General features: G+C 45.4%; 1 protein-coding gene across 1 annotated transcript in view; it reads right to left on the bottom strand.

Annotated features, from left to right (window-relative positions):
• LOC138468414 (zinc finger protein 850-like) overlaps window positions 1-23427 on the bottom strand; it is a 198654-nt gene that overhangs the window by 20751 nt on the left and 154476 nt on the right. Inside the window, exon 3 of the mRNA XM_069608965.1 lies at window positions 5025-6492. Within this exon, the coding sequence (XP_069465066.1) occupies window positions 5025-5829 (805 nt within the window). The 5' untranslated portion in view covers window positions 5830-6492. The remainder of the gene's footprint in view (window positions 1-5024; window positions 6493-23427) is intronic.

The following is a 23427-nucleotide window of genomic DNA, read 5'->3' as shown; positions in this document are numbered from 1 at the left end:
TATCTTCCAAGCAGCATAGCACTGTACAGCTCATCGACAGCCTAAACATGTGCAGGTACAAATGCAGGTAGCCTGAGGTGTGCCGGCCCCTGGGGCATGCTCACATCATCACTATCCTCTGCTTTCCCTAAACACCTGTGCATCAGTTCCATCCAGAGGGCGCTTGATATTTCCTTCATCAATAGTAATGGCGGGTACTGTGAGAAACCAGAAGGTGTCTCGCCCACTAGTCTTTGGGGATCTGTCATCCGGGTGGCTAGGACACGCTTTTGGATCCAGTGCCGGGGAGTAGACCAGTGCGGGAGGATCACCTGGGTGAGGAGTCTTCGGGGAATGGGACACCGGTTGGTGAGACGGGGTATCCCCTTCCCTGTAACACCTTTACCTCATCCTACCAGGCAGGATATTTAGGAACTCTACCCCGCCCCTTTTACAACACAAACACTTTCACATGGACAGCCCGCTATGAGAGAAAACAGACTAACACCCGAGCAGTATACCTGACGTGCACCAACAGAATGGTCAGACGAGGTCAGGCAATTACTGACCATCACACACACACCTGACTTCCATTACACTTCTCCACTCGGATAAAAGGCAGAGTATGAGAGCACACTCTGAGCGAGGCTAAGCACACGAGGAAACAGCAGTTTTGAGACAGGAGCTAAATGAGAGAAGAAAGTCGGCAAAACAGAAGGGGATCACAAGGAGGGAAGTTCCCTTGACCTTTTTGATAAGGTACTGTTACTTTCCAGAAACCATGAGAATAGAAAGCATAAGACCAGGAAACCAGGCTGAAGAATCCTGCATTGTGTGTCGGAGATACCCGGGGCCCTCCCGCGTCAATAATCAAGGCGGGGAGAAGCATCAGCTTCCGTGGTACCATCCTTGGCTCTAAGAACAAAGCAGCGTCAGTGAAATCAACACAGACGGTGAGTTGGGGAGACCAATACAAAACTGGTCTGTGTTGCAGCCAAGGTTGCAAGCAGCAACATTGTATGGCAAGCGCTGGAATGAACATTGTTAAAAACCTGTGTGATAAGAGATGCAAGTAAAGTTGAACTGCTGATGAGTGATTGAACTTTAAAAAAGCAAGATGAAATACCTTTGACAGAGTGGTGCGGCACTGCGCCCTCTGAAATAAGAGACTTTAAATGGCAAAGAGGCTTTGGCACAGAAGGCCCTGATGTTAAGGTTTTGAACTGCCTCCTCATGGTAGAGAAGCCAGAGAGTGTGCTAAGCTCGAGTGTACCGCCTTGTCCCGTGCTGAAAACATGGGGAAGGGAAGCAAACGCCTTGTATATCCTGACACATAATTTCTTGAACACTTTTCTTTTGCATAACATTGTTTCTCACACTATTTGCATTTAGAAGTAAGGATTGGCAACATGTTTATTAGTATAGGCCCTTTTATTTTGACAGACTCGACTAGGACTGCTTTATTATTAATTGATGGTCGTAGCTTGCTCCCATCCTTATGTTTAGGATTAGATAGGCATTCAACCAACCCATTTGAAGTTCAATAAACACCCTTGAACTGTGAGCACGTGTGTCTGTTTTACTGTTTGATACCATGTCTTCCTTATAGTACTAATGGCAATATTGCTGGTCACCGAACGTATGTATTAATTTTCAACACCTAAAATAAGGTGTTACACATAAACTCTTGCCGTCATCAGGATGGTGTGGACTAATAGAAAAATGCAAAGAACTAAAAACTGGTGAAAGTTTTGAGCATAACATGTGTTATAGGAAAATGTTGCCTGCCAAATATTTAACTTCACAAATTGTAAGAAAGAATCAATAAAGCAAGACATCAGCCAACAAACATTTATCAGGATTACAAACTCAATTAGTAAACCCTAGGAAAAACCGTTAATTATGTAGAGACCAGCACACACGAATAATTGGGATGCATTGGGAATCCCGTTATTATTACAAATGGTACGCCCGAGGCAAGACACAAGAAAGGAAAGTGCCATCAGCGTAATTTGTGTGGGGTTGGCTGACAAGACCTTTAAGAAAAGAAATAGAGTGCCTACATCAGAAATACATGGAAGGAAATAGAGAGAACACTTCAATTACAAATAAAAAAGTTCACAATCACACCCATTCCAAAATAAAACTGAGATCAGGATAAATCAGAGATGAGACGTAACCAATTAAAACATATGGTGCGCCCCTGACGCTCTAGTAAGAAAGTATGTTTTTTAATGTTATTGCAGTAATAGAAATTGGCAGATAATATTTAAATAAAAAATTGGTCGGCTGATCATTTCGTGTGTCTATGATGCCTCTTCTGAATACAGAACCCGCTAGGACATTGTTAAGCCAACACTATTTATTATTTTAGCAAGAAAGTACACTATTTGATTTCCAAATATGCATGATTTATTTTTCATCAGAGCACACTGAATGTTTCTATTCAACTTGCAATTCCTACTACATTCACAAAATGGTACTTTTCTAAAGACATACAATTGTAAAATGGAACCCCTTTGACATCTTCTGTTTACTCATCACACCAACAACGTTCTTGCAAAATAGTGCTTAATCAGTGGACAGTGTACCCTCTCTTCTGCAATGCGTACCCCATTAAGATAGTCTTAGGCCAGGGAACTAGATGATAACCTCTAGTACTCCACAAACCTCAGGCAATAGTGTTAGACCGTGTTTAGACTCCTTTTGTGAGGAGGTCACTAGAGTTCTGGAACTTTCTGAAAAGGAACACATGCTGCGGAGTTCAGTGAACAGGGATTCCACACAAGGCACGCTTTTCTGGGAAATCGTGAGCAGCGTTTCACATCCGCTGTACACATTGGCATTGCAGGTTTGTAAAATGCCCAGTGCATGGTTTACCCCGGAGGTGAACAATGCCTTTCACAATTTTCTCCAAGCGTTTTAAGCAGGGCCCCAGACAACATTTTTTGAAGCTGCAGAATTGTACTCCTTTTTCTGAAGATGGGACTATTAAAAGAAGCGTGCAGCTAGTAATTAATGAAAACAAACAATGAATGTTGCCTTACAGTTCATCAGATCGGGAATTCACAATTGTACAACTCCTTCCTCGGCACAGCCCTGATCTGAACATATCCGCGGACTCTATTTTCTGGGAGGGACCAGTGGCCAATACACCCCATATATGTGGGGATATATTACATCAAGGTTTCTTTGTTCCAAACAGAAGATACAAATGAAAACCTTAGCAAAACTGTAAAAACAAAAGTACAGCAAATAACAAGAGATGGGTCTCCAGCAAGAACGTGAAGGCCAGATTGCTTGTGCTAATGTAAAGTATCATATTGAGGGCATGCCAGATACAATGAGCTGTGCCTCAAGATATAAATAGGCCTTCTGAAACTAGGAAACCCAATATTGAGGGAGGAGCTAGATGTAAGGGTTCAGGGAGGGGAATAGAGTTGAAGGTTGGCCTGCGGAAAAGGGACCTTAGAAATAAAAAGCCCCTTAGTAACCAAAAAAGCACCACGAAACAGATTATTAGCAGCCGGGGCAGATGAACCTGTAACATGCTAAAATAGCCCAATACTTTTCACTCTGCTTTGTCAAGAGTTCAACTTTAGCCAGTTTGACTCCATTCTCTTGTTAATGGCGAACAGCTCTGAATATTCATCCACAGCAATGCTGTGCTGCCAAATCAGTGGAATAGTATCAGTGAGACATTGGCATAGGAGTAAAATCTGAGACTATACAAGTGGATAAGCTTTGCTAATGGTTATATAGGTTATTAGAAAAGATAAGTGAGAAGGAGCAGCGCTGGAGCATTCCACATCTTGAAGACAGGGGCTTTAATACTAAAGGAGGCACCATAATGGCATATTCCCATCAGCCAGGAAGAGTTATAGGTCAAAGTTTCGACTCAAAAGGGTCGAATGACAAAAGGGTTGAGTCAATTCGACCGGAAAAAAGGGCTGAATTATTATTTTATTTTTTGGGGGGCGGGGTACACCCCATACGCCTGTTTCTGGTGTAAAAACAGCTTTTTTATACTATACTAAAGCATCAAAAAAAAATATACATTAAAAAAAAAAAATCGATCCTTTTGTTTTCGGTCAAATTGACTCGACCCTTTTGTCATCCCACCCTTTTGAGTCGAAACTTTGACCGGACACCGCCAGGAAGGATTGTAACCAGGAGTAGGTGGTGTCCTTGATGCCTACCTCTTTGTAGATTGGTCTGATGGTAAAAGGTAGAAGAGAGATATAGGACACTACTCCTCCCACATTCAATGCACTAATAAGGTTCCCCCATGTATATGTTCTCTGGCATCAAGTGATCACTACTGTACAGCAAAGTGCCTTCTTGGTACTCAATTAGGATGATGGTTCACTAGAGTAGCTGGCAAGAGTCTATGATTACTGATTAAAGAGCAATGTCATTAGGCATTTTCAAAAGAGCCAGTGGACATTATGTTGCCCAAGGTCCACAGGCAGTATTTAAGATGAGTATCTTACCACAGAAGGCAGTATCTTCCATGCTAAAATTCCAGGAAGGGTGAATTCCAAATGCCAGTGCTTCCAGCTTTCATAACCAACCATTTTTGTAATAGGGTACTGTCCAATACACAGGGATTTAGTTGACATTGAAAATTTCAAGTTTAGTAAATAGCCATGAATCTGTCGCATTTATACAAAACATAAAACCCACTGATTTGATGAATAAGAGATATCAGTGCAATGCAAGCTTTCCTGCGTTCACTGCACAGATATGGTTTCTCACCTTTATGTATGCCCTGGTAGTAGATAAGACTTCACTTAGCACTAAAGCTTTTCCCACATTAAGTGGGCTGAAAAGGATGTTCACCTGTATGTGTTCTCAGGTGAACACTCAATCGCTCTTGATACTGGAGGCCTTTCCCACATTCAGTGCACTGATGAGGTTTTGCACCTAAAAGTGTTCTCCGGTGAAGAATGTAATTTTTCAACTGTATGTGTTCTCAGGTGCCTATTAAGATGTTCCATCTCACTAAAGTGTTTCCCACATTCAGTGCAGATGAGGTTTCTCACCTGTATGTTTTCTCATGTGAGCAATAAGATGTCGCTTTCCACTGAACCTTTTCCCACATTCAGTGCACTGATACGGTTTTTCGCCTGTATGTGTTCTCAGGTGCTTATTAAGTGTACCCTTCACATGAAAGCTTTTCTCACATTCACTGCACTGATAAGCTTTCTCACCTGTATGTGTTTTCAAGTGGTAAATAAGACTTTGCTTGATATGGTAGCTTTTCTCACACTCAGTGCACTTATAAGGTTTTTCACCTGTATGTGTCCTCAGATGAGCATTAAGAACTGCCTGCATCCTGAAGCTTTTCCCACATTCAGTGCACGGGTGAGGTTTCTCACCTGTATGTGTTCTCAGGTGAGGAATAAGGCTAGCCTTCCAACCAAACTTTTCCCCACACTCACTGCACTCATAAGGCTTTTCACCTGTATGTGCTCTCTGATGAACACTAAGAGCTCCCTTCGAATGAAAACTTTTCCCACATTCAGTGCAAATATAAGGTTTCTCGCCTGCATGTGTTTTCAGGTGATAAATAAGACTGTCCTTGATGTGAAAGCTTTTCCCACATTCAGTGCACTGATACGGTTTCTCACCTGTATGTGTTCTCACGTGAACAGTAAGAGCTGCCTTCACACTGAAGCTTTGCACACATTCAGTGCATGGATACGGTTTCTCACCTGTATGTATTCTCACGTGCTTAAAAAGAGATTGCTTTGCACTGAAGCTTTTTCCACATTCAGTGCACAGATGTCGATTCTCACCTGCATGTGTTCTCTTGTGCTTATTAAGAGACCTCTTTGCATTGGACATTTTCCCACATTCAGAGCACTGATGAGGTTTCTCATCTGTATGTGTTCTCAGGTGCTTAATAAGAGATTCTTTCTGACTGAAACTTTTCCTGTACTCAATGCATTGATGAGGTTTCAGACAGGTAGGTCTTCTCTGGTGTTGAATAGAAAGTCTTCAGACAGTGCCTTTTTCCATATTCTGGGCACGAACAAGGTTGGTCATCTGTAGATCTTCTCTGGTAATAAAGTAGACTGGTTCCTACTGAAAGTTGTATAATGTTCAGTGCATGGACACTAATTGTCCATTTGTATTCACAGGTGATTTGCAAAATCCTTCAAATAAACTGCCTTCATATAAAATGCTACGTGCTTCTTCACGAAAAATAGGCTTTACAATATGCTTTTCTTGCACAAAATAATACACTGTTCTCATGATCAGTCAACCGGTCTATATAGATGTAGGAGGCTGGAAGTTGCCATGGAGGTGTTTGGCTGAAAACCTTCATGTATTCAGTAGTCTTCTCCAATCCCAGTTCCACGTTACATTGAAAAGCCAACAAGCTCTTAGTCATGTATCCTTCTAGACATGACGATATTGCATATTCTCTCAATGAAGGTCTGTACTGTATTAGTCCATCGGAAAAATAAACAGAATCACTGTTGCAATTTTCTGGCCATCATTCACCTATAGAATTAAAAGAAGATTCACAATAATTAATACATGTTCAAGATCACAGGAGGTTCCATCTATTGTAAACAAATACTCAATGGGAAGTAATACCCATTGATTACAAAATACTGCAAAACTGACAGAGCACATGTGACCAGCAGCTGGAATATTGTGTTTTGTTTATAGTTCGAATTTGTAGTATCAAAGATTGGGTTACAGATTAAAAAATATGAATGTCAAAAAGAAGCTGGAAGACAATGGCCCTCATTACAACCCCGGCGTTAACTAGTGGCGCTATTAGCGCCATGGTTAACACCGGTAACTTACCGATTCCGCCATGGTGAATTGGGGAATTACCACCCCATTCCAAGGTTGGCGGGGCGGTAATTCCCCATTTACCATTGGCCCTTCCCCATTCACATTTTTGCCCCATAGGGCCCAATGGGAAAGGGGAAGGCAGTAATTACGGTACCGCAAATTGCAGTACCGTAATTACCTTCAAGGTCCCTTTGCCGGACCCTACCATAACGGCTGGTCCAGACCAGCCGTTAAGGTCGGGAGCCGCAAAGGGACCTCGTAGTAAGGGGTTAAGGGGTGAACCGCACCGCAACCTTTTACGGTGCTGTTAACCCCTTAACGCCTGGGTCGTAATGACCCCCAATACATTTTAAGTGGACACTTTACATATCAGAACTGGGTATTTATGTTCTACGATCATCGCTATTCGGCAAGGCCTAAAATAGCACATGAAAGCTCCACATTTCCATAAGGTCATAGGTGTACTGTCTTTCTGCAGAGTTTTTTCAATGGAATTTGTACTGAAAATATTCGATCGGAAAAAAAACAAATCGAAAATGTTACGAATGCGGTTGGGAATAGACCACTCAATAGTCTTATATGTTTAAAACTGGTACTTTATTTAAGCATATTAAAATTCTTGAACAGTAGAATTAGCTTCTTTCATCAAAAGGGGATGAACAGACTCTCTTGCTCTTGGTAGTGGCACAACCCCTTCCTCAGTACGTGTTGACCAGAACAGGTGTTATTTGTTTGAGAGGCTTATCAATCCCCTATATAGTGCTTATTTCGTGTTTCATCTGGGGAAAGCTTGCTATCTCACTGGGACAAAGTTCAAAGGAGGCATTAATATGTTAACATCTTCTGTTCCTCATACTCAGTGTAACCTCCTTCCTTTCGTGGCTGGCAGCCATTGGTGTAATATGCCAGAAGGAAGTTCTTATCCACCCTATCTGCTGCCGCAGGGTGTTAATTGATGTTAACTGTTCATTTCTAGATGAAGTCTATGACTCTAGATCAGTCTATAAAAGCTTTGTACCTTTAATCTTTCGTTTCTTCCCCTGACGTCCTCCGTTTCCGATCTTGAGCGCTCTGGTCCCTCTCTCTCTTACTCTCTCTCTGGTTCCAGCGGATCAGCTGTGACTCCTTCGTCAGCCGCCTCGATGTTGATTGGGGGTTCCGGACGGGCCCTCTTTCCCTGCACTGCCGCGTACAAGGAAGGCTTACGCCGTGGCTCCTCCTCCACAAGGGTGGGGGTCAGGAGTGGAGCCGCGGACCCGTTAGCAGCTTTGTCGGTAGCACGAGTCTCCTGCTCTCCAGGTATGATATGGAATTCTTAATTTACGAGCCTCGTAAACTTCACGGCTTCAGCCAACAACAGTAACAGGACTTTGAACACACGGCACAACAAGTGCACTTCTGAACTCTCACTCTCATGGGTAATTTTGACTCAATAGGCCCACTCATATACGCCTTCCTCCTCTGGAGTCAAACCTTCTTGATCCTTCTTTTTCAAAAACCAAAACATAACAACAACAAAAACATACAGAGACCAGTATTAGAGAAAAGTACCTCTCATGTAGGAAATAGCATTATTTCTCATTAGTTTAGCTAAATAATACAGCTGGGCCATCCTTTATGACATCATACACTAACCCTTCCTGGATTTATGAACACAGAAAAGGGGCTTGATCTGGCTCTGATCTTCCTTTACATCTTCCGCCTTATCATAGAAATATAGACGGGGTAGGGAGGGGGCTGAGAATATTTTAAAATATAGCTAAGGGGGCTTGGGAACCCCACCAAATCAATGAAAAAACTTTGTTAAAGGGACGTTATGGTTACAAGTAAAACCGAAAAACCTCAGAAATTCTCCAGTTATTGTAAGTTAAGCAACCATAATTCGCGCCACCACCATGCACTGCTAAGACTGACACCCAGGACATCAAAGATGACATCACAAATGTAATTGATGGCATCACTGATGACATCACATATCTGGGCCACTTGTTTTTGTTCACTGACATATATAGGCCAGGTGGTTTTGTTCACCGACAGTCATAATATTAAAAATGAAAAGATGCTATATATCTAGACATTAACCTTGTCATATGTTCTTAAAGTACTTTCCTTAGGGTTTGGTCTCAGCTAATGGTGCACATACATGTGGAAATGAGCAGGCCTCAAACACACAATTCATTTGTATACATGAAGATAAACTTTAATGTTATTAACATTTTCTGATGATGCTGTTTCTTTCTCCCGTAATTTAGGTTCCCTGTATGTGCCTCTGATTTGTATGCATTGTAGTTCTTCGTATGTATTGTTTGTAATCGCACAAGTGTTATAAGTCTTGAATTGTTAGCTAGTTATTACATGTTCAACATTACTCAAAACTCTGATAAGGTAGCATTCATTATTGTACTATCCATGATTACAAGATTATAAATATTGTACTTCTATGGTGCATGCTGTAGTCATTGCCTATGTTTATATATGATTAGGTTTCTGTATTAACAACAACACTCCAATACAATGATTTTAGATGAGTACATTTTTTTAATAGATTAAGTAGTTCATGATAAGTCTCCCGATCACCCCCGACATCTTGTTACCAACAATATAAACACAATCCCTTGTAGGGGCTTTTCATAAAAATGTATTTCACATGTGATGTCATCTTTGATGTCCTGGGTGTTAGTCTTAGCAGTGCACGGGGGTGGTACGAGTTATGGTTGCTTAGCTTACCATAACTGGTGAATTTCTGGGGGTTTTCGGTTTTACTTGTAACCATAACGTCCCTTTAACAACACTTTTTTTATAATTTCATAGGTTTTTATTAGTGCACCTTAACCATATGTCACGCCACTTGCCTGGTCCAGAGGTCGGGGTCCTCGGGTCCGGTCTCCCGGCTCCCTGGGCACCGCCATTGTTAGGGATCTGTGCATCCGCGGTCTTCTGCTTTCGACGCTCCGCGCATGCGCAGAAACACAGGCTTGTGGTTCAAGCCTCGTTTTGGCCCCCAGGCTGCTTTCGGGCTCTGCAGGCAGGGATCCAACACGTCTCAACGCGATTAGTTGCCTGGCCGTGTTCCTCACTCCTGTGTCGTCTTGTCTGCCTAGCCCGATTGCCCCAGTGCCTCCTAGTTCTACTGTTGCTGGATCCTCTCCTGTTCCTCCTGCGTTGCTGCCTCCTCTTGCCTTGTCCTTCCACATTCTGTTCCCTTCTGGGTTCCCTTCTGTTTTGCTTGCCTCCTCATTAGCCCGTGCCTGCTCTCCTTACCTGGTTGCTTGGGGTTGGCTCCTGTGGCCTCCGTTCCTTTCCTTGGTTTAACCTTCCCCCTGGTGGGTCCGCCTTTCCTCTACCCCTTCCTGGCCCTTCCCTCGCCTTGTGCCCTGCCGGTATCTGTGCCTTGAACTCCATCTTCTTCACCGAACTCCATCAGAAGCTCTGACGACCATCTTCAGCATCAATCCAGTCATCCGCAGGTGGTATCGGACTACTCACCTGGCCTTCTCTTTATTTATTTATTTTGGATTTATAAAGCGGCCAGCGGCCCTAGGGCATCGTGGCGCTGTTACAGAATATTCACTTACTACCAGAAGGCAGATATTACAGACGCAGTAATACAAATATCACATATAGTAAGTAAGCAGAAGTACAAGAACGCAGATATTACAGAGGCAGTGATACAAATAGTACCGACAGTACATAGGCAGTAATACAGGTTGGTTACTAGACATTTGGTCGAAAAAAAAAAAGGTCGACAGGACAAATGGTCGACACCATTTGGTTAAAACCAAATGGTTGAATTTCTTGGGGGGGTCCCTCCCAACCCCCTTTTTTTTCTAAAAAACCCTTTTATTCCCTAAACGAAAAAACCTAAAAAATATATATATAAATTTTAAAAAAATTCGACCATTTGGCTTTCGACCAAATGGTGTAGACCATTTGTCCTGTCGACCTTTTTTTTCGACCAAATGTCCGGACACCATACAGGTTAATGACAGATTTAGAGGTGCTCCATGGTTACATAGGAACAGTGTAGGAGACTGTACAATTTGGAGGTGGTCTAGTTAAATAACTTTGTTTTTAGCACCTTTCAGAAAACTGTGAGGGATTCTTCGTTTAAGCTAAGAGGAAGCGCATTCCAGGCTTTTGGGGCTAGTACTTCAAAGCTGGTGCCACCGGCTTTGGCTCTGTTGAATGCTGGGACTGATAGTAGGTGAGAGTATTGGTCACGTTTTGGTCTGTAGACCGGAGCCTGGTGTCTTTCTGCTAGGTAGGTAGGGGAGGTCTGAGCGAGGCATTTGTGCGTGATCGTGAGGGCCTTGAATGTTATGCGTTCTTTGATAGGGAGCCAGTGGGCATCTTTTCTCGCCTGGGAGATGTGCGCTCTCCTGGGGATGCTGAGAGCGCTGTCAGGGTGCTGTTGTGTACAATTTGCAATCTGTTCTCTGTCAGTGTTTACACTGTCTCGACGTCACGAAAATCAGAGAAGCACCGCCCCGTGGCGTTGGGAGTTCGTCCAGCCCTGTCCGCTTGGAAACTGTCAGAAGAGTGTTGGATCAGCACCCCGTGTTACTCATTCAGCCTTTTGAAGAACCATCAACAGACTGGCAGCCTAACCTCCTCGCTCTCCAGGGAGAACAGGTAAGCAGCGGTCACGAGAAGCCTTGTTTAACAGATTGAGATGCCTACCTCCCAGTCCAGACATGGATGAAGTACAGGAGCTTCGGGAGGAACTCTGGGCCTTTTGCCTTGAGATGACCGCTCTTCACCAAGAAAACATCTCTCTTCGGTAAGCCATGCTTCAAGGGTTTAATGCTGCTCATCAGCCGGAGAGTGCTATGGCCCACACAACCCCCATAAAGTTCGATGGAGACTCTCGTTGAGTGGCAGTGTTCTTTAACCACTGCAAGGTCCGTTTTCTGTTCCGGACGGGTCATTTCAGTCAAGGCAAAGCAAAGATCGGTTACATCCTTGGAAACTTGACCGGCAACACTCTGGGCTGCTCCTCTGGTTTCCTCCAACAGTCCCATGCTGAGTGACTTCATAGCCTTTGAAAAGGCCTTCTTGGACGTCTTCAAACCACCAAACCTGGCATCCGTCGCACAAAACCAGCTAATGGACATCAAACAAGGATCCAGTGACATAATCGCATACATCAGCAGATTCTGTCAGCTGGCAACGGACTCACAGTGGCCTGAGGTTATGCAAAAGCCCTTGTTTCGTCGCGGCTTACGAGATGAATACAAGGACGAACTGTTACACATCCCGGAACCTGATACTCTCCAAGCGTTGGTGGATCAGGTCCTACGCATCGACCATAAACTCATGAAGAGAAGAAGTGAACGTCGTCGGGCTGAAAGATTTCACCCTGGATTATCTGTACCTCCTTCTGGGTCGGCAAGTTCTGCTGACTCAGGTCCTGAACCTATGCAGCTGGGGGCTATCCAGGGACCCATGTCCGAAGCAGAAAAGAAGCGGAGACGTACTCAAAGTTTATGTCTGTATTGTGGAGGTGCCGGTCATTACCTGGGATCCTGCCAGTTACGCCCTCTGAAGAAGTCGGAAAACTAAAGGGCCTGCTGTGTGGAGAGAAGGCAGCGGTAGGCCATTCTTCTGTACCAGACCTTCTACCCATGCAATCTGTGCCTTTGTTGGTTCTGGAGGTTGGGATTACCTGGCAAGGGAAAAGCATAAGGACACTGGCTCTTTTGGATTGTGGAGCATCGGGCAATTACATTGATGTTACGTTTGCAGTCACTAATGGCATACCCTTTCACTGCAAGGAACACTCCGCCGTGGTGGAGGTTATCGATGGGACCCAGTTGTCTTCAGGTCCTGTTTGCCAGCATTCCGGGCGATTACGCCTATCGGTCAAGAAGCACCAGGAACAGATTTCTCTGGATGTGATAAAATCTCCCTCCTTCCCAGTGGTGCTTGGTTTGCCTTGGTTGCTATACCACCACCCGCAGATTACCTGGGCATCCCAGACTTTGGAGTTTACTTCAGTGCGCTGTTCTCAGGAATGTTGCTCCCCAAGTGCTTCTCCAGCGATCCTTGGTAAATGTCCGCCCTCTCCTTGGAACCCCTTAGTCCACCTATGTGCCACCCAGTCCATCCCTCAGGAATACGCAGGCTTTCTAGAGGTGTTTGCTGAACCAAAGGACCTACCGCTACCGCCTCATTGTCATGCGATGCCTCGGATACTGGCGTCTATGGCCCCGTTGGATTCACTACCGCACTTCCTGATTTCCAGCACGCCTTCAACTACGTGCATGCAGCGGTCTAGTTCTTTTACGTCGCATGCACGTAGACCTATTTAGGTACGCCTCCTCCTGACATCTGCACGTTGCAACCTTTCGGTCAGCTGTGTTTTCTTTTGCTGCTGTTGTTGCGCTACGCTTTGGTGTCCCGGACTCTTCTGGTTTCCTTTCTTTGTTTATTTACTCTTCTTCCCTCCTCTCTGCCCGTCCTCCTTTCAGTTCATGCTACTTTCCAGTGCGTGGGCCATGATATAGGTTACTTTCCTAGCGGCCTCGCCGCCTCCTCTTTTCCCTTCAGTTAGTTTCCCTTCACTTTCTGTTCTGCTGCCTAACACTTTTGGCTTTCAGTGTTATCCGAACTCTATTCCAATTATTCCAGATTCCAGTTTCCACATTTGGACGAATACTTTCTTCCACTTGAATCCTGCACCTTCGAGTCCAGCTACCCACAATTCAGAGTTTTTTTTTGGCACGTTTGGCTTTTTCCCCTTATTTGTCCCTCCCAGGAGGGGCGTCCTCAGGGAAGTGCTCCCTAGTAGCCTTCACTGTGGCTGCCTCTCGTGCGAGACCCAAACTTCAAAACAAAAAGGAGAAGGACTACAGATCCCCCCGATCCTTGAGCCCAGTGGAAGAGGACACGGTTTACTCAGGTGAGGAGGTGGAGGAGGGAAAGTGGGACACTCAGCCTCAACAAGAAAAGGAAGTTGACAGTTTGCAACGCCAAGTACCCACTATGGCTACCTCAGAGCAAGTACAAGAATTGGTAGCCGCAGTACAAGGTCTCTCATTAGAAATGCAAAACATGAAGGCAGAGAATAATCTACTGAAGCAAATGGTAGCGGCACGAGAACCCCAGTCCACTGACTTGCCACCGATGGCCCTATCCGCGGGCAAATATGACGGTTCCCCTAAGACACTAAAAGAGTTTCTTGATGCATGCCGAGTGTATTTTGCTTTTAGAACCCGCATGTATTCTTCAGACCATGCAAAAACAGGATTTCTTATATCTAACATGACAGGTAATACCCTAGCTTGGGCCACACCTCTTGTCACTGGTAACAATCCAATACTACAGGATTTCAGGGCATTTGTGGAGCTATTGAAGCACACTTTTGAGAGTCCAGAACTCTCATTTGCAGCCGGGGAAGAATTGTTAGACGCACGCCAAGGCCAGGCTGATGTTAGGTCTTACATTTCTTCGTTTAAAAGACTGGCTATGGAGACCGGCTGGTCTGATCAATCTCAGTATATCATCTTCCGCCGTGGTCTTAAGGAGGAATTGAAAGATGAACTGGCACACTTTCCACGACCTGCTACGTTACCTTAGCTGATGACTGCTACCCTACAAATGGAAACCAGAATGCAAGAAAGGCGTAATGAAAGAGGGAGGCAAAGACCTTCATTCACTGGACATCCCTCTCCTCTCCCACCTGCTACCAAACGCACAGATGAACCCATGCAGATAGGGTTCACCCGGAGATCATTAAATCCCGAAGAAAGAAAGAGAAGGAGGGAACAAGGTTTAAGCGCCTATAGTGCTTCAGACAAACACGCAGTACGGAATTGCACCGAATCACCCACCAGGCAGGCAGGAAACGAAAACCCTCGATCCTAGAAGGGACGGGCAATCGAGGGCCCTTTTGTAGTCCCTATGTGACCATGGCAATTGACGCATCCAACGTACCCGAAGACTCCTGACTAATGGTGCTAACCATGAAGGTTACGATCAATGGGTCTCAAGTGGAGACATTAGCATTATTGGATTGTGGGGCCGCCAGGAATTTTGCTGACACCTTATGGCTGGACAAGGTCGGAGCCAAACGCATCGATCGCAGTCACGGTCAAGACGTCGAAGGAGTGGATGGCTGACCTTTGAGCTTGGGACCCATTCTCCAGACCACAGAACCCTTACCTCTCAGCATTCACGAGCATTCAGAGATCATTATCTTTGACATAATCAGAGCCGCACACTTCCCTCTAATATTAGGAATTACATGGCTACGTCAACACAATCCGAGCATCAATTGGAAGACTAACTGTTTGAGATTTGAGTCAAGCCATTGTCACACCGAATGCTTTCACAGGACGCAGTATCAGCCAGTGAAGACCTTTCCCAGCCCGCTCCTCACTACTGTCAGCATACATACTCTTGCCCAGGTGTTAGAAGAGTTCAATCCGGTATTTGCCAACAACACTCCAGCAGAGTTACCTCCCCACAGACCAGAGGACTGTGCCATAGACCTGGTGCCCCTAGCTCTGGTGCCTTTTGGGAGGATGTTTGCGCTCTCTAAGATGGAGAAGGAAGCACTTTGGAGATATCTTGATGATAACCTTTGCAACGGTCTCATTAGACCTTCAAAATCCCCTGCCGGTGCACCATTGTTTTTCATACTGAAACGAGACTCCAGAGACCTTCGGCCTTGTATTGACTACCGAGGACTGAACAAAGTAACAGAGAAGAATAGATATCCCATGCCACTCATCCCTGACATCTTAGAGGCTGTCCAGGGTGCCTCGGTATCCACCAAATTGGATCTGCGCAACGCCTACCATCTGCTCAGAATACGCGCCGGGGATGAGAGGAAAACGACTTTGGGTTGTACGAGTATCATGTTATGCTCTTTGGGTTAGTAAACGCACCGGCAGTGTTCCAAAGGTTTATAGACAGAATCTTTTCAGACCTTCTATTTGTGTCAGTTGTCATATACCTGGACGACATTTTGATTTTTTCCAAAGACATGCCAGAACACCTGATCCATTTAAAAGAAGTATTAAAGCGGCTCAAACAACATCAACTATTGGTCAAGAAAGAAAAGTGTGTTTTTGGAGTCACAACAGTAACCTACCTGGGCTTTGTTCTCTCACCACACGGAGTACAGATTGATGAACAGAAGGTAGATGCCATTCTCAAATGGCCTGCTCCATTGTCCGTTAAAGAGGTACAAAGATTTTTGGGCATGGAAAATTTCTACAGACGTTTCATCCCAGGGTTCTCCGAGGTTACCCTACCCATAACAAACCTTCTAAAAAAGAATTCCATACCATTCGTCTGGAACGCCCAAGGAGAAGAGAGTTTCCAACAATTGTAAAAAAGGTTTTGCAGTGCTCCCATTCTACGACAACCAGATCAAGAGAAACAATTTGTACTTGAAACAGATGCTTCCGCACCGCCATTGGAGCGGTATTTCTTCAAGAAAACGACAACGAAGAACATCCAGTGGCCTATTTGTCTAAGACCCTTACCTCGAGCCAACAAAACTACTCAGTTATCGAAACAGAACTCTTAGCCATGAAGAAGGCATGCGAGGTCTGGAGGCATTTATTACAAGGGGGAAGGCATCCCTTTGTAATTAGAATGGATCACAAAAACCTGCAGGTCTTACAGTCTATGGAATGTGTCAACTCTAGACAGGCCCGATGGGCTCATTTCTTTTCTCAGTACGATTTCTGCATCACATATATTCCAGAGAGTCAGAATACATTGGCCGACGCTCTTTCAAGGAAGACTCATCCTTCCAGTGCATCCTCCGGTACTCCAGAAAGACTGTTCCCCAGGAATCGAATCATAGCAACCACCTCTACGTTTCTACAACAAGTCAGAGAGGCCACAGCTACGCTAACCGAACCAAGAGGTTTAGCGAAGGCAGAGGGCCTCGTGTTCAGGAAGGGAAGATTGTGGGTACCATCCAAAGACTTGCAAAAGAGAGTGCTAGCCTGATGCCACAACCATAAAACGGCCGGCCACAGGGGACAAGCCAGCACCTTAGATCTGGTCAGCAGGGCCTTTTATTGGCCAGGCTACTCCAGAGATGTGAAACGGTATGTGGAGACCTGTAGCGTGTGCAGCCAGAGCAAATATAGCACTAAACGTGTAATGTCGGTGATAATTCACAGGAAGAAATAAACACTTTAATAACTGGCAGGTTATCCCAAAGACTCACCGGTACCTCTCTTCCTCTCCTTGTGACTGCGACCTTCCAGCAGTGGGAAGAATCTGCTTGTTCCAACAGGGGGGGCGAATGCGAAAAGCCTCCCAGATACCCCTTCTCTCCACTAGAAAACCAGAGAGGAGAAGAGATCTCAGGGAAACCCTCTGGGGAAGAAAACCCTGTGTCGATGGCTGCGGGAAAGTAGTCTTCAATGCAGCGGAGATTCAGGTGAAGTCCAGAGACTGGTGGTCTTGAAAAAGAAATAAAATGGTAAGTACTTGCAGGTAGGTGAGAGGTGGAAATGTAAGAGAGTATGATTCAGATTACCCTTAAACAGGAGTGGGATGCGAGGAAAGGTGCCAGCCGGAAACTTCTGAGAATCCTTAGGGTAGCATGAAATAGTGAGATTAGAATGAGTAAGGGGACTGGATAGAATCGGGTTGAGGCCACGGGAGAATCTTTTACCTGGATAGAAAGAAGGGCGGAGCTTGGAGTTGAGTCAGTAGTGAAGGGTTTGGAGCGAACGTGTGCGGTACCCGTGTCGCGTATGTCTGTAGATGTAAAAAGGGAGAAGGTAATTGAGTATGGAGACGTCAGGAAGGTGGAGGATCCGTGTCAAAGTGACGGATCTCGGAGAGTCTGAATGTCGCTTACCGCGTTCCGGAGAGGAACCGGTGAGCCGTCTGGAGCGAGAAAGTGTTGGAGTCCGAGGAGTCGGGAAACAGAGACGTGGTACGGTAGGCACTGAAATTGAGATAGGATAAAGATTGTTTAAGATTCAGAAAGGTTAGTAATATGCAAGACGTATCAGGAAGATCCTAGATGCAAACTCACGGAGCGTTGTTGAGGAGTAGCAACGCATCCGTGCGTTGTTCACAGGAAAAGGTAAACCTTCTCTCGGGTAGGGGGACGGTACTTCCTGGATACTGAGGCGTGCAACAGCTAGACCCGCATCTTTAGTTGTGGCGGCCATCTAGCCAGTAAAAATGGCCGACACCCGCCGTCCCAAGGTCCATCGATGCCACAAGGACCAACGCCTTCGGAGAGGCGTAACAGTATGCCCCCTCGAACGACCCGGTCCACCCGGTTTATTCAGATGAGATTGAAAAAACTGGCGGACCAGATCTGGAGCATGAACAGCTGATGCAGGTTCCCATGAGCGATCAGCCGGAGAATACCCGTTCCAGTCAATCAAGAACTGCAGACGTCCCCGAAAAAGACGAGAATCGCAGATGCCAGCCACTTCATATTCGGGACCCATCGGAGTGACGACAGGAGGGGGGGCACCAATTCTTACTCGGGAAAAACTATCAACAACGTCTTTTTTCAATTGTGACACATGGAATACAGGATGAATCCTGGACCAAGAAGGAGGGAGCTTGAGTCTGCAAGCAGACGATCCCAATTGTTGCAAAACGGGAAAGGGACCGAAGTATCTAGGGGACAATTTGGAAGGCACCAGATGTCGGGGCAGAAATCGGGAAGCCAACCAAACTAAATCACCCGGCACCAATCTCGGAGCCGGAGTGCGATTCCTATCAGCAAAGCGTTTGACACGGGCCTGGGCTTCCAGAAGAGAGGTCTTAGCTGTCCGATGTCCCATCTGGATAGTATCAATGAGATTGTCCAGATCGGGAAACTTGGACGAGGAGACTGGACCACTGGGAAAACACATAGGGTGATAACCGAAGGAGCAAAAGAAAGGGCTGCGCCCCAAGGCGGAGTGACAAGAGTTATTATAGGCAAACTCAGCCAAGGGTAACAAGGAACACCAGTTGTCTTGCGAGGCAGAAATGTAACAACGCAAATATCCCTCCAGAGTCTGATTAAGACGTTCCGTCTGACCATTCGTCTGTGTAAGGAACCCTGAACTTAACGCTCGGGAGATGCTCAAACTCTTGCATACCTGCTGCCAGTATCGAGATGTATATTGCGAACCGCGATCAGAAACAATTGTTTCAGGAAGCCCGTGAAGAGAGAAAATTTGTGAAAGAACGGTGGGAATCCGAGGAAGCGGAACAAATTGTGCCAATTTTGTAAAGTAATCCACTGTGACCATGATTACCGTGCAACCGTCCGACAATGGTAGTTCAACAATAAAATCTGTTGAAATCATTTGCCAAGGACAGTCAGGGACAGGCATAACCGATAGGAGACCTGAAGGGGCAGACCGAGGGTATTTAGATTGTAAGCATATGGCACAAGCGGAAACATAGTCTGTAATGCCTCGAGTCATTTCCGGCCACCAGAAATTTCGCTAGATCAATTCCTTGGTATTAGTCACACCTCTGTGACCAGCTACGTAGGAGTCATGACATAGATGTAGAACCGTTCTTCTTAGTTCCACCGAAGGGAGAAAGAGCTTCTTGTCTTTATAAGCACATCCTTGGGACAAGGTAAGCTTCCAAATGGACAAAAACTTAGGATTCAACTGGATGAATTGAAAGGTCGAATTTGCCACATTTTGAAGAAATGTGGTAACCACCTGCACAAATTTGGCTCGGGGGAAAAAAGGCTTTGATCGGAAAGGCGTAGAGGAGTTATAATCCTTTCTGGACAAAGCATCCGCCTTAAGATTGGCTCTTCCGGGAATAAAAGTAAATACAATCTAGTAAGGCGAAAAGAGTGTGCCCAACGTGCCTGTCGGCTATTCCGGGTCTGAAAATACTGTAGAGCGCGTAAATTACTATGGTCTGTTCTGACCTCAATCGGGTGTCTTGCCCCCAATAGCAGGTGTCTCCACTCTTCAAATGCTATTTTTATAGCCAGTAATTCCTTTTCGAGCACTGAATAATTTATTTCTGAAGGCGAAAGTGTCTTCGACAGATAGGCTACCGGACATTCTATTCCTTGATCGTTCTCTTGAAGCAGAACGGCCCCATTGGCCTGATGAGATGCGTCCGATTCGACAATTAATCTTTTGGCTTGGTCTGGAGTAATCAGGATGAGTCCTGTGAGGAAATGTTTCTTCAGTCTCTCAAATGCTAGATGTGCCTCTTCCAACCAATGAAATCAAACATCTTTCTTAAGAAGAGCTGTCATTGGGAGAATCTCTTCTGAATAACGCGGGATGAAACGTCTGTAGAAGTTTGCAAATCCCAGGAATCTCTGTAGATCCTTGATGCACATCGGAATAGGCCATTCGGTAATAGCTGGTACCTTCCTAGGGTCCATGGCTACCCCTTTCGCTGATATTATGTACCCCAGATATGCCACCTGGTTCCTGTGAAACTCGCATTTGTCCAATTTGCAATAGAGATGATTGTTGAGCAATCTCCTTAGGACTTCTTTTACATGACGACTGTGTTCAGATGGTGACGTAGAGAAAACCAGAATAATATCTAAGTAGACTATAACTGTGTGAAGCAGGATATCTGAAAATAGATGGTCCATAAAGCGTTGGAAAACAGCTGGGGCGTTGGACAAACCGAATGGCATTACTTTATATTCATAATGTCCCAAGGGAGTACGGAAAGCCGTCTTCCACTCATCGCCAGCTCGTATACGAATGAGATGGTAGGCCCCGCGGAGATCTAGTTTTGTGAAGATGGTAGCTCCTTTAACGGCCTCAAGAATATCTGGTATGAGGGGCATAGGATAACGATCAGGGGTAGTAATTTTATTCAAGCCCCGAAAATCAATACACGGTCTGAGTTCCGTAGAGTCCTTCTTGGGGATAAAAAATAAGGAAGCCCCAGCTGGCGAGGTGGATTCCTGAATAAGCCCATTGTGTAGATTCTTTTGGAGGTATTCCTTAAGGACTTCTTGTTCTCGCCAAAATAAAACATACATGCGACCAAAAGGAATTGGTGCATCTGGAACAAGTTCCAAGGCACAGTCATCTCTACGATGTGGGGGCAATTCTGCATATTCTGAATTGGAAAATACTGTCTGAAATTCTCTGTATTCGTAGGGTAATTCTTGAATATTGTTCAACATAGAGGTGGAACCAGTTCTTTCTAATACTGAGATCGTGGGACGAAACCCCAGAGCTCTGTCCGAGAGACAGTGCGTCAAACAATGTTCTGAACCTAGGAAGACAGTGCCCGCCTTCCAATTGATGTAAGGATTATGGGCTCGAAGCCAAGGTAATCCTAAAATCACCGGGTAGTGTGCCGTACGGATTACATCAAATACAATGGTTTCTTGATGGGAAGAAATATTCATCAGCAATGGTATTGTTTGTTCCTTTATGGGACCTGAAACTAGCGGACTACCATCCACTGACTCAACTGGTATTGCCAAGGTTTTAACAGAACACAGGATTTAATGAATTGTCTTCCAGTAGGTATCGATAAAATTCCCTGCGGCCCCACAGTCTGTTAAGGCCGTGACCAGAATGGAGTTTGAATCTCCCCATTTGATTTTGACTTGCAAGGCTAGCATAGTGAGATCTGGGATGTCTGTTACTTGTGATGGCAATGTAGCTGCTGAGGAACCTGTTACTGACTCCCTAGCCGCGGTTCTCCTTGCGGTTGGGAAGTGGCGTTTCTCTGTCTCTTGACTGGGGTGAGAGGGCAATCTTGAACTGTGTGTTCTTTGGAACCACAGTACATACACAGCCCCTTGACTCGATGTCTATTGCGCTCCTCAGGGGTAAGTCGGCCTCTTGTAGTTCCTATTTGCATAGGTTCTTCAGCCTGCGTTCTCCCGGCACTATGAGAGTAAGTAACAGGCTGTCTCACAAGACGGCCGCAACATCGTTCCCTTAATCTTTCTTGCAGTCCATCTGCATCACCATTGTTATTAATTCTGCCAGATTTGGAGGTCTAGGAACTCGGGAGATCTCATCCTTTAATTCCTCATTTAATCCCCTACGGAAAATAGTGATTAGAGCATCATCAGCCCATGAGGTGCCAGCTACTAACTGCTTGAAAGTGGTGATGTAAGACAGCAGATCTTGTGATCCTTGTTTAAAATCCAATAACTGTTCTTGGGCTGAAACTGTGATCTCTTGGCGGCTGAACATGGCTCGGAGGCTGTTCAAAAAGGCGGGGTAGGAATCTAATAAAGCATTATTAGTGGTAACAAGTGGTGTTGCCCATGCTAAAGCAGGACCTGTTAAATTTGCAATCATATGTCCTACCTTATCACGGTCGTTCTGAAAAAAGGCAGTCTTGAACGAAAATTGAACGGTACAAGCCTCAACAAAGGCCTTGAGTTTATGTGGATTACCATCGTACAAACCCCCCGGAATTGAGCCTGGAGGTATCTTGGAACAACTAGGGACTCTCCCCACCTGTTGTCGGAGAAAGGCATTCTCCTGTTTTAACGCCTGAACTTCAGCAGTCAGTGCTTGCACAGCTGTAACCAATTGCTGTTGTTGGGCCGGGTCCATATTCTCCTGTAATATGTAACAATGAACCCCTGAGATAACCTGCTCAGACCTCCTGATCTAATCAGGATGGTTTCAAATCTCGGGCGTTGCTAACTGTAATGTCGGTGATAATTCACAGGAAGAAATAAACACTTTAATAACTGGCAGGTTATCCCAAAGACTCACCGGTACCTCTCTTCCTTTCCTTGTGACTGCGACCTTCCAGCAGTGGGAAGAATCTGCTTGTTCCAACAGGGGGGACGAATGCGAAAAGCCTCCCAGATACCCATTCTCCCCACTAGAAAACCAGAGAGGAGAAGAGATCTCAGGGAAACCCTCTGGGGAAGAAAACCCTGTGTCGGCGGCTGCGGAAACGTAGTCTTCAATGCAGCGGAGATTCAGGTGAAGTCCGGAGACTGGTGGTCTTGAAAAAGAAATAAAATGGTAAGTACTTGCAGGTAGGTGAGAGGTGGAAATGTAAGAGAGCATGATTCAGATTACCCTTAAACAGGAGTGGGATGCGAGGAAAGGTGCCAGCCGTAAACTTCTGAGAATCCCTAGGGTAGCATGAAATATTGAGATTAGAATGAGTAAGAGGACTGGATAGAATCGGGTTGAGGCCACGGCAGAATCTTTTACCTGGATAGAAAGAAGGGCGGAGCTTGGAGTTCAGTCAGTAGTGAAGGGTTTGGAGCGAATGGGTGCGGTACCCGTGTCGCGTATGTCTGTAGATGTAAAAAGGGAGAAGGTAATTGAGTATGGAGACGTCCGGAAGGTGGAGTATCCGTGTCAAAGTGACGGATCTTGGAGAGTCTGAATGTCACTTACCGCGTTCCGGAGAGGAACCAGTGAGCCGTTTGGAGCGAGAAAGTGTTGGAGTCCGAGGAGTCGGGAAACAGAGACGTGGTACGGTAGGCACTGAAATCGAGAAATTCTGGAAATCCCTATGCAAAGCCCTAGGTATCAGACGTGCATTATCATCTGGGTATCACCCCCAGACCAATGGACAGACTGAACGCTTGAATGCAACCTTGGAGCAGTACTTACGAAGCTACACCAACTTGGAACAGGACAATTGGGTGGACCTACTACCTACAGCAGAATTTGCGTATAATAACGCCAGTCACTCCGCAAG

The sequence above is a fragment of the Ambystoma mexicanum genome, chromosome 4q (genome assembly GCF_040938575.1).
Source record: "Ambystoma mexicanum isolate Mex_15411 chromosome 4q, UKY_AmexF1_1, whole genome shotgun sequence".
Lineage (NCBI taxonomy): Eukaryota > Metazoa > Chordata > Amphibia > Caudata > Ambystomatidae > Ambystoma > Ambystoma mexicanum.
Note: the sequence above shows the minus strand (reverse complement) of the source record. Positions and strands in the feature narration are given on the sequence as shown.